General features: G+C 35.0%; 2 protein-coding genes across 2 annotated transcripts; both read right to left on the reverse strand.

Annotated features, from left to right (window-relative positions):
- Positions 1 to 4,377: 4,377 nt before the first annotated feature.
- On the reverse strand, positions 4,378 to 5,313 carry LOC114611127 (olfactory receptor 8G1-like). The gene has a single exon (XM_028755776.1). The coding sequence runs from the start codon at positions 5,311 to 5,313 to the stop codon at positions 4,378 to 4,380; it is 936 nt and encodes a 311-aa protein (XP_028611609.1).
- A 10,316-nt stretch (positions 5,314 to 15,629) lies between these two features.
- On the reverse strand, positions 15,630 to 16,577 carry LOC114611109 (olfactory receptor 150-like). The gene has a single exon (XM_028755759.1). The coding sequence runs from the start codon at positions 16,575 to 16,577 to the stop codon at positions 15,630 to 15,632; it is 948 nt and encodes a 315-aa protein (XP_028611592.1).
- Positions 16,578 to 17,024: the final 447 nt, after the last annotated feature.

Below are 17,024 nucleotides of genomic sequence, written 5' to 3' on the forward strand. Positions count from 1 at the left end.
TGAATAGTTGACCTTGTTTGATGATCTTCTTATTAATTCACATTTGTCACATTACTGGTTTTTAAAGGTACCATTAGGAATAAGTGGTTAGTTAGATGTGTGAGTGGGGATATTCATTTACTTCTGAATGATTTGATAGTGATTGTTCCAGGACTTATAGTCCTAATTGACAAGTGCGAGTATGTGAGACAAACATGTTTACCTAACTTTATTTCTACTGAAACTCTCAATATCAAGTTTTATTTGCCGCTTTAAAATGGCACTAATCCTGTCATTGGGAAAAGTAGGCACCCAGCATTCTACAGTTATTATTAAGAAGATAAAGCCTAGTCTTCAGTGGCAACAATACCTGTGAGTATGGTCTGTGTCTCAAGTCATCTTCTTCCAGGAGTCACTTATTTTGTGCCTCTGATGTTTCAAATTCACATCCACAGTCACAGTCACCGGAGCAATTGGCTGCTCTGTACTGAGTTTAAGTTGTTCAGCTATTGCATGTCAGGAAATAAACATTCTCTAAGGACTCTCATTATTCTAGAAATATGCTCAGGAGAAAATAAGCAATTATCAGTGTTAATTCCCAACAGCCAAATTGTTTTTCAATAGATTCTTGTTATGCCCAACTTTTAGATCCTAATAAAAATTTGAGTATGTGGATCACTGAGGTGCTGTGTTAAAATTCTTATTCTGATCCAGCAGATGTGGGTTGTTCTGAGATCTGTACATTTCTTACGAGCCTTTGGATGACACCACAGACCTAATGGGGTAACCAGGATTTAGAGGAATAATGCCTTTCCTTACAAGTTATATGATAATTTTATGTTTTTCATTATTAAATAATAAATCTATTCAGTGCTTGGCAGATCACATGAATATTATTATCAGATTCTCCAAGAATCAAAACATGACATGCTTTGCTCCTAATTTAAGAATCCCAGGAGAAGAACAGAATAGTGTAAATGAAGGGGACAGAGACACCACTGAGACTGTAGAAAAAGTTGAGTTAGTTCATGACTGAATAGTTAGAACCTACACCAACGTAAATTCTCAAACTATCAAAAATGTTTTGTAAGACTAAACTGTCATCTGTTCTAACCAATTTTTAAAATATCATATAAATAATATTTGAAAGAATTTGAAGTTTGCAAGTGATAATTCATTGAATACGTGACAGCTTCCTTCAAGTGTTCTGAATATTCTGTATTTAAGATATGTTGGGCTCTTGTTATACACTTTAATTTTTGTTTATTTTTATTGACACATTAAGTTGTATATATTATTTCCATACAAGCACAATAGATTGTCAGCAGATTTGCTTAAGCTCAGATTCATAGAGTTAAAAAATGATCAAGAATATGTGGAGACATTAACATCCAACTATATGATGTGCTCAATTTGACAAATGCCATAATTTTAAGGCCTCCAGGGAACAGTTCTATAGAGATGTAACCACTTTTGTTATTATTCTACTGTTCCTCTAACGTCCAGAACAAACCTCGATATGAAAGATCAAAAAGTTTGTGAATATTCTAATTGGAGAATAATCAAAGATTTAAGCCAGTCCTACCAAAAATAATAAACAAACAAACAAGCAAACAGAAATGAAGCATCTTTCCTGACTTATGAGTTTATTGAGCATGTAATATTTATAGAAATAAATTCAAATTTACATACATATATATCAACCACATGTATAAACTGATTATATACCTCAATTTTACTGATGTCATCATATGTGGAATTATGTTCTACTCATGTTATGGATATTTTCAATAGAACAAGGGACTTGTTTTTGTTCTAACACTATTGCATAGATTTTCATTGTTGAACCAGAAATTTTCAAATTTAATTATCTTTAACTTTCTACAAGTGTTAACATCAAGAAAAACTAAGCATTACTTCAAAGATTTCTCTATGAACAACATTTAATGAACTAAGAAATCAGTTACTCACACATTATCTCACTTGAACTTGATTGCCATAGAAAGTCTACTTAAGTTGAAAACTTTCACACCCTTATGTAAAATAGATCAGAATCTCAGTAGTATTCAACATATCCTTTAAGCATGCATGCAAATGAATCTTAAAAGAAATCTGATTTACAAAATATGCTCAATAAAATTTAAATTCAAAATAGATACAGTTCCTTGGAATGATAGCAAACCATTGTTAGACATAGATAGCACATATGTCAGACTTTCTTTAAATATTTCATAGGAGGAATGAGAAAAATATTATAGATTTAATAACTTTTAGGCACAATTCTAGGACCTGTGCAAAAAATAATTCATAAGAACATAAAATTCTGCTTGAATATGTTAGTTTCAATCAATTTGGCAAAATATGGAAGCATAAACTAAATCAACAATGGATAACTACAAGGATACTAGATCAGGCACAAAGTCAACACATATAGTTTTTTGTATCATAAAATGGCAATCAGGAATCTAAAGTAATACACTAAAGAAGGAAGGTAATTAACATTCACTGAATAATAGGCTAGAAAGCAGACTTTTCCAGGTAGTTTTCAAACTAAAAGTCACAAAGTTCAGAGTTCTAGATATCATGCTTTTTCATAAAGACAGACAGGATTAGCACAACTTTTAGAAATACAACCTTAACATCAAAAATTATAAAGAGTGTATTTTTTTAACCAACAGTATAGTCAAACTGATATAAAGTTGATGTGATTGACAGAATAAGGCAAATATGTTGATTAAATCTTCATTTATTTACTTTTGACTCTATGGTGAATATGTGGTAATTTTTAGAAGAAATAGGAATGGATGGTTATAGATACTAGATAAAATGAAAATGAATGAATGATTAAAATATTAAATGAATTAAATTGAATAATAGAAATTCAAATAATGTATCAGTTGATGACTATATTTGTCAGGAGCCATAATGGGACAAGCTAATAATTAGCAATTGATCATCCTGAAATGCTTGCCTCGGATTATTATATAATCTGCAACAGCAGTGCACCATTCAGTAAGGCTGTGGCGGACATATTTTAGGAAAGATCCTGCTATTAATATGCCTCTCCTATTATTATTACTATTAAACATATGTAACAATCACTAAGCAATAGCACTCCCCTTTGGAGCAGATCTCTGCAGACCCACGAAGATGTACTGTCCTGTAGTGATGCTATATAGACAAATAGATGACTTCTTAAGTTTTAATGATGATCCTATAAGAATTCCTAAAATTATATCAATGATTATTTAGCTCTTTTTATAGGGGGACTGGTATCACGTCCCTTTCTGATAGTCAAAACTGCTATGAGAACTCTGCCAGTCTCCCAAGTGTCATCAGTTAACAGCCCTTAGACAGCAACCAGACTCTCTCCTGCTCAGAGCACATTCCAAGGTGGTTGTAAAACAATTAACCAAAGGACACTAAAAGGGAACTCACAATTTATTATAGGTGCTAGGACAGAAGAGAAAATATTGCCTGGGTTTATCTATACAAAACTTCACTAATTTCTTAGTTATAGTTTTAAACCTTCGGTGAACCTGTGAAGCTAGAGAGGTGATGGATGTTTAGTCAGATAATTACTCCTAATGGATATGCATGTAAACATTCTCTGTTGTAAACTTCTATTTCAATTTGTGATTTGAATTTTGGTGTGAACTTGTGATGAACTATGTAACATGTGATCAGGTACTCTGAATGATGTATAAGACAAAGGGACATTCGTTAGCAGCTCACTTTCTCTCTCTCTCTCTCTCTCTCTCTCTCTCTCTCTCTCTCTCTCTCTCTCTCTCTTTCTCTCTCTCTCTCTCTCTCCTCTCTCTTCCTTCTTCTTTCTTCCCTACTTAGAATCTCTCCCCTTGGAATTTTTTCTTAGAATTTTTTTCCTTTCCACACTTTGTCTCTTAGATAGCTTTCACAGAAAACTTTTTACACTTAGTAATAAACTATAACTTCTCTAAGTGTCTTTTCGTCCTGCGACCTCAAACCAACAGACCTAAGTTAGAGCCTGGCAGCACCTGTAGACAGAGTACTAAGATATTTGCCTAATTCTCTGCTGTCCCTGGGCTGAGGTGCTAAGTGTACCCAGAAACTGCAGTTTCTGGCCTCAGAGGATCAAACAGCATGTCAGCTACAGTAGCTTCGTAAGTAAACTTTAGTAACGTAGACAAGTAAGATTTTATTATACAGCAACCCTAAATATCTCATAAAGGCCAAGGCTTTACCGCAAATCTTGTAAGACCACATCTGACCCCCGCCGAGGCTCTTCCTATTCCCATCCCCCTAGGCTGCCTCAAGAAGAACCGACTGGAGGAGAAGAAAGAAGATCACCTTCTCCTCCCAGCAAGCCGGGGCTGGCTCCCAGCATATATTCTAATAAATAAATCTCATTACTTCAGTTTACATGAACGATTTTCTTTCTAGTATTTTCTTCAGGGCAATACTGACATCCTTATTCCTCAGACTGTAGATCAAAGGGTTCAACATGGGCACAACAATGGTATAAAACACAGAAGACACTTTCCCTTGGTCCATGGAGCTGACTGACGACGGCTGCAGGTACATAAATGCAGCAGACCCAAAGAAGACAGCAACAGCCAAAATGTGGGAGCTGCAGGTACTGAAGGCTTTGGATCTGCCTTCAGTAGAACGAATGTGTAGGATGGTGCCAATGATGAAGATGTAAGAGGTAAGAATAGTCAAGGTTGGAAAAACAATGTTAAATGTACCAAAGCATAAAATTAACAATTCATTAACATAAGTACTAGAGTGAGCAAGCTCCAGCAGGGGAAGAAGATCACAGAAATAGTGGTTGATCACATCTAAGTTACAAAATTGTATTTTGATCATGAAGCCTGTGTGAGCTGATGCACAAATCACACCAATAATATAGACTCCAGAGATCAAGGAAACGTAAATCTGGTAGGACATGGTTACATTGTAAAGCAAGGGGTTACAGATGGCAACATACCGATCATATGCCATGGCAGCTAACATATGACACTCTGCAATTGCAAAAATGAGGAAGAAGTAGAGCTGAATCATGCATCCAGTGTAGGAGATGATGTTCTTCTCTGTCACAAAGTTCACCAGCATTTTGGGGGTAATGACCGTGGAATGGCAGAGATCAATGAAGGACAAACTACTGAGGAAATAGTACATTGGTGTGTGCAGGTGAGAACTGAGCCTAATCAGTGTGATCATGCCCAAATTTCCCACTACTGTGACCACATAGATTCCTAGGAAGAGGAAAAATAGAGGCATCTGGAGTTCTGGTTTCTTTGAGAGGCCAGTCAGAATAAACTCAGGAATCATGCAATAGTTTCCTGCTGCCATATCCTCTGTTCAAATGTCTGTTCAGAGACGAGAGAAAGATATATGAAACAATGAATTTGTTATTATTTTAATTGAAGAAGAGTCCTGCATGTATATACTTTTTCTTAATTTAATATGTAATTGACATTGTTTTTAAAATATAATTCATAATGCATGGTATATAAAATACTGCCTGTGAGCACTTTGATCATTTTTTGTTTTTTAAAATTTTTTATTGGATATTTTAATTATTTATAATACAGATGTCATCTGCTTTTCCTATTTCCCCTCCATAGAACCTCCATCCCATTCCCCCTCCTCCTTTATGCTTTTATACCATTTCAATTACATGTACTTTGACCATTTAAGGAGCTACACAGCAATTTATTGACTTGAAGCTTGCTTGTCTCCTGTGAGAAATAAATCTCATAATAAAGTGATAAGGAATCTGTCAAGGGAGAAAAGTAATTAATAGATCCAAAACTACAGATCCCATGACCTTTAACAGTTGAAAGTGTGGCAAAATGTCCTCAAGAGTGTAAAATGGTGCTAAAATCATGGTGGTAACTAATTACTATCTAATTCGACTTAAGACCTGCTCAATACTAGGCCTGGTAGTATAAACTTAACTTACTTCTTCCTCATGAAATCATAGACCTCAGAGGAGAATCTACTACTGTCACTTTTTTAAACCAGTATAATTTCTAAATATATTTGAAATACCTATTCTTGCATCTGCAGGTAGGATTAACTATCTAATCTCACCAAACAAGCCTCTTTTTGTAGCAGTTGGAGACTATTACTAAAATGTGCCATTGGTCAAAAGCCAAATCACTGAGTTTTAAAGCCCCAATTGATACATCTATAACATGCCTACTACATCTGACGCTCAGGGTACATAACAAAATAGGGTTGCAATGATTATAAGAAGCAGAGGACCAGGAAATCTGTGATGAGGGACTATCATGTATAATGGTAGGGAAGCTACACCCATAAAATATCAACTTGTGTTTGCCTAAACAAGATCAGCACAATGACAAGACAAGTAGACATCCCAACAGGATGGGGAAAATCTCAAAAGGCTTTTTCCCTAGATCAATAGTTATAGGCAATTCATGGCTGATGAGATAGAGAGAATCAGTCTTCTACAGGGTTAAGCTCTCAAATATGTTTTATGATTCCACTGTTCAGCCCCAAATGCATATAAGCAATGCTAAATGGACTTACCAGGACATGTATATATGTATGCATGTATACGTGCATGAGTGTATGTGTACATTGTGTACATAAACACACAAACATACATACATACATGTGTCACGAACAATGAAAGGGACTTCAGGCAGGGGAAGACTTGGAAGGAAGCGAGGTCGGTGGAAATGTTATAAACATAGAACTCTTGTAAAAAAAAAAATCAAACATTTTTAAATTAAAATAAAAAAGAAAGCTATGTTTGGACTTGGAAATCTAAGTACATAAGAGTTGTTGTCAATGAGTAAAAGCGACTGACGATCTGAAAGTAAACTCTTCCTGAAAGCAATAGCTTAAATGTCCCAAAATCCCTTAGCCATGAGCAGAGCTTTTCTTTACAGACATTTCATTTTCATATAAGTTTTTCAAAGGAGTGTTTTACATAAAGTTATTAGACTCTGTTTATTAACTAAAATTCCAACTTTTCATTTTCATACATGCAAAAACATGCTCCCGCTAATTTTTACCTTTCATCCCTATAACTACTTCCATCCTCTATATAATATTTTTGCATTTTTGTGTTTCTGTTTCCTTCTGTTGAGCTATCCAATAAGTTTAACCAAAGCCATGTGTATGACCATGGTTCTGAACTATCCACTGGAGTGTGGAAAGTTCACCAGTGAGCTTACAAATTCAAGTCAATATCTATTTATCTCTCAGATACTTTCAGTAGACATTAGCTCACACTGAGGGACAGAGAGCTTCAGTAGGGTCAGCTCCCTGCCCAGAACTGACTGTTGTCTGAGCCACTCTTGTGTAAGCCTAGTAGGCAACCATATTTGCTGTGAGTTCCAGAATGCAATAGTAGTGCCATGTTCCAGACAAAATGTTTGACATTAAATATTATTAAAATTAAAAAACACATGTAACAGCAATCATGCAATAGTCTGAAGAGATTAATCTACAATTAGCCCATCCATTGCTCTGGGCCTGATTCTTGAGAATATCAGACTCAATCATATTTAACTGACTAGACATGAAGTCAAAGTATCTGCTTTTTTACTCCCACTCAGTCATTTAACAGTGTTATGCTTTTGGTTGTTGTTATTGGTTTTATCTTGACTTAATAACTGTATAAAATAAGTAATTGTTAAACTCTTCACAAAACGTCTAGCTTTGATAAATCAAGAAGAAAACAAGTAATTCGTGAGTGAGGCTGTTACTAATATTCTACCAAATTTTAAACAAGTTATCAATATAAAATTAACTATTTGTGAATTATCATGGTATACAAAGAAGAAACATAAACTGAGGAAACATAGATTCTTTAGTACTATGAACTTTTATGTTAAACACTAAGTATTGTAGTAACTGTGTCTATGAAAGCAAATTTCTAAGTGTGTTAAAATAAGTATGTTATTAAAAGCATAAAACATTTTAAATCTAAATTTTATTACAAACACAAGAAAATAAGTCTGAAGAAAGCTTGTAGAATCTAAAATGTAGGCAAAGGACAAAATATGAGGTTTAAAGACCTGAAAGAAAATACTCAACAAATTACTTGATGTCTAAAAACAGTTTGTTTCCTTATAAAGAAAATTCACAAACCCATTTACCAATAAGACTAAAGAAAGACAAAACTATCTGTTAACATTGAGAATTTTTTGCAAAGGAAAATAAAATTACCAACTGAAGGTATGATCAAAACACATATTCTAAAATGTAATAAGATATAAATGTTTTAAAAAGTTAAACCAACTAGTCAGCTTACCAAAAATATATACATGTAGTTGATTTGTGACTAGCCCATAGAGAAGATTATTATCAATGATCTACATTCAAATTCAAAAGAGACAGCCTTCAGACACCTCTGTTACAATGGGTTTAAGTTGTGACAGTGGCTGGGCATTGGTGGTGCACACCTTTAATCCCAACACCTGGGAGGCAGAGGTAGGTGGATTTCTGAGTTTGTGGCCACCCTGGTCTACAAAGTGAGTTCCAGGACAGCCAGGCCTACACAGAGAAACCCTGTCCCCTGTCTCAAAAAATTAAAAAAATATTGTGACAGTGGCAGTTGTTGGCAAGGAGTAGTCAGACATCACACATACATTCTGTGCAGTGTGAATCTGGTTCCCTACTTTAGAAAATAACTTATAATTTACTCTAAATTTAAAGATATATTCACACTACAAATAAACAGTCAATACCATAAGTTTTACCCAGGAAAAATATCAGCAATCTACTGTAGAGATATCTGTACCAAAATGTGCATGGCAGATTTATTCATGACAACCTTGAGTCACTCATAATCTATGTGTTCAACAGACACAACTGATAGATAATGTACATTTTTAAATCTTAATGATGCTTGTGTGTGTTTACACAGCAATGCTCCCACTGAGGTCAGAGGACAATTGGACAGGTTGTTTCTTTCTTAACATCACACTAATCCTGTGGCTTGAATTCCTGTTGTCAGCTTGGTGCTTGTGTCTTAACCAGATGACAAACTTTCCAAATCCACTGTGGTGTGGAAGGGGATCTCCAGCCCTATTCTAGCCTCTGATCAGTCATGAACACAGTTCATGTACATACATGAAGGCAACAGACCCATAAACATGAAATAAAAAAATGCACAAAATTTAAAAAATAATTACAGAAGACAAGCAAACATTCATAATAATGCTGTAAAATGAAGCTACAAAACTCGAAGGAAGTCTGAGTAGGATGCAGCTTTGAATGGCTTCCCAATCTAATTAAAAATTATATATATAATTTAAAACAGGATTTTTATATTTATTAATCACTGTAGAACCTTAAAGATCATTTTTGCATGTTAAGCAAAATTTGGTCCTTAATACTCATAGGCACAAGTTAAAAATATTGGAGAGTCTATCTGTCACCTTTTCTTGTAGACTTTGAACACAGCCATTTAAGTGAAGCTGTAATTTAGAGGTCATTGCAGAAGAGGAACTCAATGAGCATTGCCATTAAAACTCTCTGTTGTGTCTTTTGACTGTTCTTTATGATCAGAATTATTGTCATTGTGGCTGAGAACACAGGTTCAGAATTTTTATGCAGTTAAACTTATATAATTTTCATCTGTTAATTAAAACAGAGTTGAATAATACCTTTTCTTTACTATACAATTTTGTGCTTGTAACTGACAGACATAAGACATTATAAAACCAGAAATCACAATTATCAAATTGTCTCTCATTTTTTAAAGCAATTACAAATGTATAATCAGTATCATTCTTTGCTGTCTAAAAAATATTTTGTTGTTAAATTCACTTAAAGTCATTAAGAAAACATTCCTCAATTCATAGTAACCAACAGAACCTTAAGAAACTGGGAAAGTGGTTGGAGAGTTTATGAACTTTAAAAAAATTTTGTGAATAATTGAATAAATAACTGCAAGTATTGAGAAATATTTCCCTGACTAGAAAAGTGATTCTTCTAGACTTAAGCTCTTTAAGTTTCAGATGAATACTCACCTTTCTTTCTGAAAGTCTTAGCACCAAATTTCACTTGCCACTTGCAAAATCACAAATGCTGAAATTAGAAATCACAGGTATCCGCATCCTACAATCTTCAGCAGCTAGGACAACTTTTAATCAGAGGTCAGCATCCCTAAAGTAGCATATATATTCATGTTTCATTCTCGTTTGAGTGATTCCTCTTATGGTCGGAAGTTTTTTCCTGAATTTATAAGTCTCAGCTATCAAAACATAAAATAGTACTCTCCAAGGATTTCTGATTCTCAGGAAGCAGACTCATGAGAATTGAATTAGTTGCCTATGTGATTTCCCAGTAGCCTAATTTTTCCCTTTTTAATAATAATTATTTTTATTTTTTAAAGTTATAATGTTATTAGTTCATTTATTCCTTCGTGTTCCTTAATCAATCTCTCCTAACCAGCCCCCTGCTGTCTCTTAAATTAATGGTCTCTCTTTTTTTCCATAGAATTTATTTTCATTGTTTGACAATTTTATACATTCATATAATATTGTTAAATCCACCTCTATTTTCTGGTGCCCCTACAACATTTATTTACCTTCCCAATTTATGCATATTTTTATTGAAAATAATTTTAATTTTTTTCTAATTTTAATTCATTTTAACTAAGATATAATTACTTCATGAATCATAACCCCATTTTCTTTCCCTATAGCTCATCCCAAGTCCCATCACTACAACTACTTCTATGATCCTGTCCTACTCTCAAATTCAGGAAATAAACCAAAAATGTGGTGGAACTGCCAAGCTTTTGTGCTGTTTAAGACTTATTGTAAATAGAAAGGCTGTTTGTGTCTTTTATCCAGGAACTAAATGGTCAAATATGGCATAGAAACCCTGGGTCAGGATTAAAATTTTCTATAACACCTGTATCTATGGCTCAAGAAGCATAAAAGAAGAAAGTGCAGAATAGTTGTAAGAACTAGAGGACCATGAAGTCAGGTGTGAAACAAATCCTAGCAACAATATCATGAAGAAAGCCAGTACAATGTCAAAATCAATAGACATATTAGAATGGGGGATATCTTATAGAGTACCATCTCTAGACAAATAGCTATAGACAACTAATGAATTCTGGGAGAGGAAGAATTAGCCTGTCTTATGCATGAGCCTCTTAATTGGTTATCAATACAAAATGGTCAGCCCTGAAACCACATACACAGGAAAAAAAAAAACAAACTCAAAATTTCGTTTCTCTATTTTACATATATATGTATGTAACCATAGTAACAAAAGAAAAACTTATGAAATATTTTATCATCAAAAACTTGTAGATTACAGGCAAAGATTTGTACATAGTCACTTTCTTACAAGTGTCTAGCCATTGTTATTCCTATGATGAACAGATTTGAGAAGCTAAGAATACCATGACCAGTATACGTTATTTATATTAGGACTAGAGAATTTAAAATAAGCCAGTAGTTCCATTGAACAAAATGTTTGCTTTTTTGTTTTACTATATAAAAATCTTTGATTTCTATACCTTATTGAGAACACTTTTCTACTTTATCTAATTATGTTGACTAGTCTTGCCAGAACACCATCTTCCTGCCTCAGATCCAAGAAGGTTTGTTTCAAGGCATACATCTCCTATTTGTCAACCCCATCTAAATTTTATGTATTTGAATAACCATGAAATTATCATTGGAGAATGATGTAAACTTAACATGGGATCACTTAATAATCTAAATGCTTTTTTCCCCAGAGACAGGGGAACATAATGGCTGTGTTTGTCTACAGAGAATATATATATATGTGTGTGTGTGTGTGTGTGTGTGTGTGTGTGTGTGTGAATATATTTTTTACTTGTAAACATATGACCCACATTCACTCTTAGTTCATGAAGAGACCAGGAGAGGGTTTTGAATCCTTGAAAAGTAAAAAGCTTGCTTCAGTTGTTCAGGACATGAGGGTTTAAAATGGGTGATGTATAAAATATACCAGCTGCAAAAACAAAACAAAACAATCCCCACAAAGATTAAAATGACAATAAGGACAAAAACAAAAGCAAAAATCCAAAACAACCAAGACATATTCGTGGTAAATCAAACTGAGCATAAATGTAAGCATATAGATACAAGCCGTTAGAGCTCTGCCACTTGGAGTCTTTGAATCTGCCAGTAGTTGACTAAGTGAAGAGGAAACTGATGATGAAGAAGCTACTGTTCTGGTCTCCTTTATGACATCATTTCTAGGAGAAATTGTTTCATGATACAGGTCTTGATACTCTAGCTCGTAGAAATTTTCTATTTCATCTCTTGTTATTCTCCTGTGTCACAGATGTAGGAGCTGTGGTGTAGATATATACGTCTACATGTACTGAGTGATAGTGAGATCCCCATTATCCATTGAGGTATGCATTGCATCCAGTCATCATTTTCTATGATGGTCTTTATTTGTTATTTGTCAGTGATTGTAGCTATTCCTCTCTGTGGGTATGACAAGATTTAAAATACAATAACATATTGGAATATTGTGATGTACTATAAAATATTATATAATACTTTACTTGTATTACATAATACAATGATGTACTAATATATAATTAAATATTTATATATAATCTATAAATCCCCAAGTCTTCGACATAGGAAACTATTTGAATGGTTAGTCAGGATGTCCAAGTGGCTCCTAAGATAATCCAGACTGACAATGTAGCACTTGGTGCACCTCAGTCTTTTAATTTGAGACCTTATTCCTAAAGTTACTACACACATTGGACATATGACTCAGACGATCTGGATCAAACCTGAAAGCCTCCTTCCTGCAATGCAGCTTCCATAGTGACAGAAAATACTCTGCAACATGTTAGGGAAAGAAGAACTTAAACAGTCCTACTAAGCTGCAACACCCATGAACCACAGTAGCCAGCACACCATGTTGTCCAACAGGTGCAATACTTGCCATTTGTATATTTCTGGTCACCCTTAGCTATCTAGTTGAACTTAGGGCCCACTTATTTGATTGGTAATCAATCTTGGTCCTGGAAACCTAGACAACTTCTTTGGGATACTTATATCATATACTTATAAAATAATTAGTTTATATAGATATATGCTATGTAATTTATTAAATATTCATTTATGATCAGCATAAATCTTGAATTTGTTACACAAAGGTAATTTTCCAGATTGCTGTAGTATGACCTTCTAAATTTTAAGATGTGAGGATTTTGTAACAGAAATTATGAGCCTTGTAAAAGATATTACCCTTGACTAATTATAAAACTTTAGATTTTTTTATTGTAAAATATAGGAAGCATAAAATATAGGTAAGCATCTCTGGGAATTTATTTCTATCTTGGGATCTTGCATTCTCTTTGGCATTCAACATTCTTGTCAGATTTCAGTAGTTTTAAAAGACATAACTGGTTTTTCAATTCTAATGGATGAAGGTAGTGCTTTTTGTGTGCACATAATTGTTGTAGTAAATCTCCAACCCCAATAAGCCTGTGCAAAAAACACATAGTTTAATTATAATATTTATAAGCTGTGCTCGAGATTGGGTAGATCTACCACTATACTAATCTATTCCCTATTTATGTGATCTCTTGGTACTTGTGGCTTCTCCAGGCCATGTGGGTCTACTCTATCTCCCTTACATCTTTTCTTTCTCTTTCCTTCTTCTCTGTCATCCTTTATCCTTCAACCACCCTCTAAAACCTTCAGCCCCATCTTTCCCTTCCACTGCAATCACAGGCTCTTGTCCTGATTTGACCAGTTAGAATGGGGAGAAGGTTCACATGAAATTACCTGAGTACACAGGAATCTACATCTTGTCTAGGCAGCCCCTCTTGAGGACGCAGAATTAACATCAGAATACAAACAGTAACCAAGACAACCCACAACACATAGTTCATATATCATTGACTTCAATTTTGAATACAGCATTAGCTCACAGTAGCCTGCCTAGTAACTGTCAAAACCATGTCAGTCACAAGTAAGAACATGTTCCTTCACTAGAGAAACATGACACATACATGAAGGTGAATCCTTCTCTGCAAGGAATTTGATGCCAGTTTGTTTTTGTACCCCTTTGGGAAAGCCCAATTCTTGCTCTTCAGTTAGTTTTTCTCAGTTAGAAAGTTGAAGAGTGAAATGCTAAGTTATTTTTACTCTCGTTTTCTATGGGTGTATGGACGGAAAGTAGACGCTGACAGAATGTCCTGCTTCATCAAACCCTGACATGTAAATATTTTAAACACTCATTACTAAAGTTACAGGCCTCTGTGTATAGTGTATGCATTTTAGAAGGGTTTCTATTTTTTCTTGTTGAGAATTTTTTCTTTTGTGAATTATTTTCTTTATTTACATTTCAAATGTTGTCTCCCCTTCCAGTTTCCCTTCCCCACCCAATCCACCCCCCTATTTATTGCCTCTAAGACAGTGATCCCTCACCCACCTACCAACTCTAGCCTCATGCCTCTAGCATCCCCCTTCACTGAGGCAACAAGCCTCCACAGGGCCAAGCCCTCCCGTCTCATTGATGTCCCCATTTTCATTTCTGATTTTGTTAACTTAGATAAAGCCTTGGTGCCCTCTAGTTAGTGTGCCTAAGGGTTTATCTATCCTGTTGGTTTTCTCTAAGAACTAGCTCTTAATTTTGCTGATTTTTTTTTCTGTATAATTCTCTTTGTTTCTAATTGGTTGATTTCTGCCTTGAGTTTGATTATTTCCTGCCATCCACTCTTCTTGGGTATGTTTGCCACTTTTTGTTCTAGAGCTATCAGATGTTCTCTTAAGTTGCTAGTGTAGGATATCTCCAGCTTCTTTATGAGGGCACTCAGTGGTATGACTTTTTGTCTTAGCACTGCTTTCATTGTGTCTCATAAGTTTGGGTATGCTGTGCCTTCATTTTCATTAAATTCCAGAAAGTCTTTAATTTCTTTCTTTATCTCTTCCCTGATCAAGTTGATTTTCCTTGTGTGGCATGCTTCTGTTGGGTCTCCTTGGACAGGACAATCAAACTCAGGGGGTGATGCATGTCTCCCAAAAACTAGATGTGCCCTTAGGGGCATTGTGGCAAGGGCGCCATGTGGTGAGGTAGTGGGGAGGAGTCAGTGGGGTGGCTGGTCAATGGAGGGCTGGGAAACATCATGATTCTCAGGGCAACTGGGCTTGCCTGAGATGACCTAGCATCGCAGGAAGGGGAAAAGCTACTAGTAGAGTTCTATATGCTCTTAAATCTAGAGTTACACATTGTATATTCAAATGCTTACCTTACACAAGAAAGAAAATACTTTTAGAAACCTTTGCTTATTAAACTAGAAGACCATCTAAAAACATGGAGAAACCCAAAGTATATTGAATAAAAGTATTTATTCCCAATTTGATGTAGTGAGACCTGCATAAGCAGAGCTATGTGTGTATGTGTAAATGTAACAACCACATACTTTGAAGAATTTTCAGGAGGTGATGTAATTTACTGCCTCTGTATAAACACTGGGTATACCAGGGAGTAGAAATTCTTCATGAGTATGAGACTAAGAATCCAATTCTATCTTTGGTACATTTCTTCCAAATAAAAATGTACCAACAACAGTCACACATAGAGTTATTAATGGCTGCTTGTAGGTTAAATCCTACCCCCAAATTGCAAAGTTATATGTTTTACTCTATTGCCAAGGAAACTTATTTTTTTGTTTTGAGGAAATTGATCTTTTGTAGTAGCTTTTTAAGGGAAACTTTGACATCTTTATTTCTCAGGCTGTAGATCAGAGGATTCAACATAGGTACAACAATGGTATAAAACACTGATGCTACTTTCCCTTGGTCCATGGAGCTGACTGAAGACGGCTGTAGATACATGAATGCTGTAGAACCATAAAATATTGCAACAGCCATGATGTGGGAGCTGCAGGTATGAAAGGCCTTGACTCTACCTCCAGTGGATTGAATGTGAAGGATGCTGACAATGATGAAGATGTAAGAGCTAAGGATGGTCATGGCTGGCACAATAATATTCAATGCACTGAAGGAGAGTGCTAGTACTTCGTTAATATAAGTACTGGAGCAAGAGAGCTTCAGTAACGGGAAAAGATCACAGAAGTAGTGGTTTATTATATCAGACTTACAGAAGAGCACTCTTAGTAGGAAGACTGTGTGAGCTGTGGCACTGAGTAAGCCAATACCATACACCACAGCTACCATCAATGAACAGACTTGATAGGACATCGTTACATTGTAAAGCAAAGGGTTAGATATAGCCACATAGCGGTCATATGCCATTGCAGCCAGCATGTGACATTCAGAAACAGCAAAAGCACAGAAGAAGTAGAACTGAGCTATGCATTCTGGGTACCGGATGATATTTGTCTCTGTCACAAAGTTCAACAGCATTTTGGGAGTAATGACAGTGGACTGACAGCAGTCAATAAAAGATAGGCTGCTGAGTAAATAATACATGGGTGTGTGCAGATGAGGACTTAACAGGATCAAAATGATCATGCCCAGATTTCCAACAACTGTAACCAAATAGACTGCTAGGAAGATGAGAAATAGAGGCAATTGGAGCTCTGGATTCTCTGTTAACCCAGTGAGGATGAACTCAGTCACTGAGGTATGATTGATTTCATCCATTGTCTTCTGGAAATTCTGTGAAAAATTTGTATACAAAATTAAATTTTGAAATATTCATTCTATTATTCAATAGATCATAAAACAGAATTCCAATCTCTAATCACCTACCATTCTTTTTTTCTGAGCATTCAGAGATTTTTTAGTTCTAGAGAAAGGAGACATGCAAAGAAATAATCATACACTTACTCACGTATTTGTGACTTTTGTCATAAGACCTAATTTTATTGGTACCCACATGCTACCATGGATGAATCATTCTAGCACCTTGAATTGAGTGTTTTAAGAACTTCTCATGACTTATTTATAGCATCATTTTTGTAGGTGTTTTATTTCAGGATAAATTAAAAGCTTTATATACAAGAGGACCATAGGCATAATTGTAGTTAATCTGGAAAGAATTGAAGATTTTGCCTTAAAATAATGAACAAGAGAATTGTCTACCTCTTC

Source organism: Grammomys surdaster, unplaced genomic scaffold (genome assembly GCF_004785775.1).
Source record: "Grammomys surdaster isolate TR1022 unplaced genomic scaffold, NIH_TR_1.0 126086, whole genome shotgun sequence".
NCBI classification, from domain to species: Eukaryota; Metazoa; Chordata; class Mammalia; order Rodentia; family Muridae; genus Grammomys; species Grammomys surdaster.

Excerpts from the sequence above, each read along its gene's own strand:
- LOC114611109 (XM_028755759.1), bottom strand. The coding sequence starts at position 16,577 with ATGGATGAAATCAATCATACCTCAGTGACTGAGTTCATCCTCACTGGG.
- LOC114611127 (XM_028755776.1), bottom strand. The coding sequence starts at position 5,313 with ATGGCAGCAGGAAACTATTGCATGATTCCTGAGTTTATTCTGACTGGC.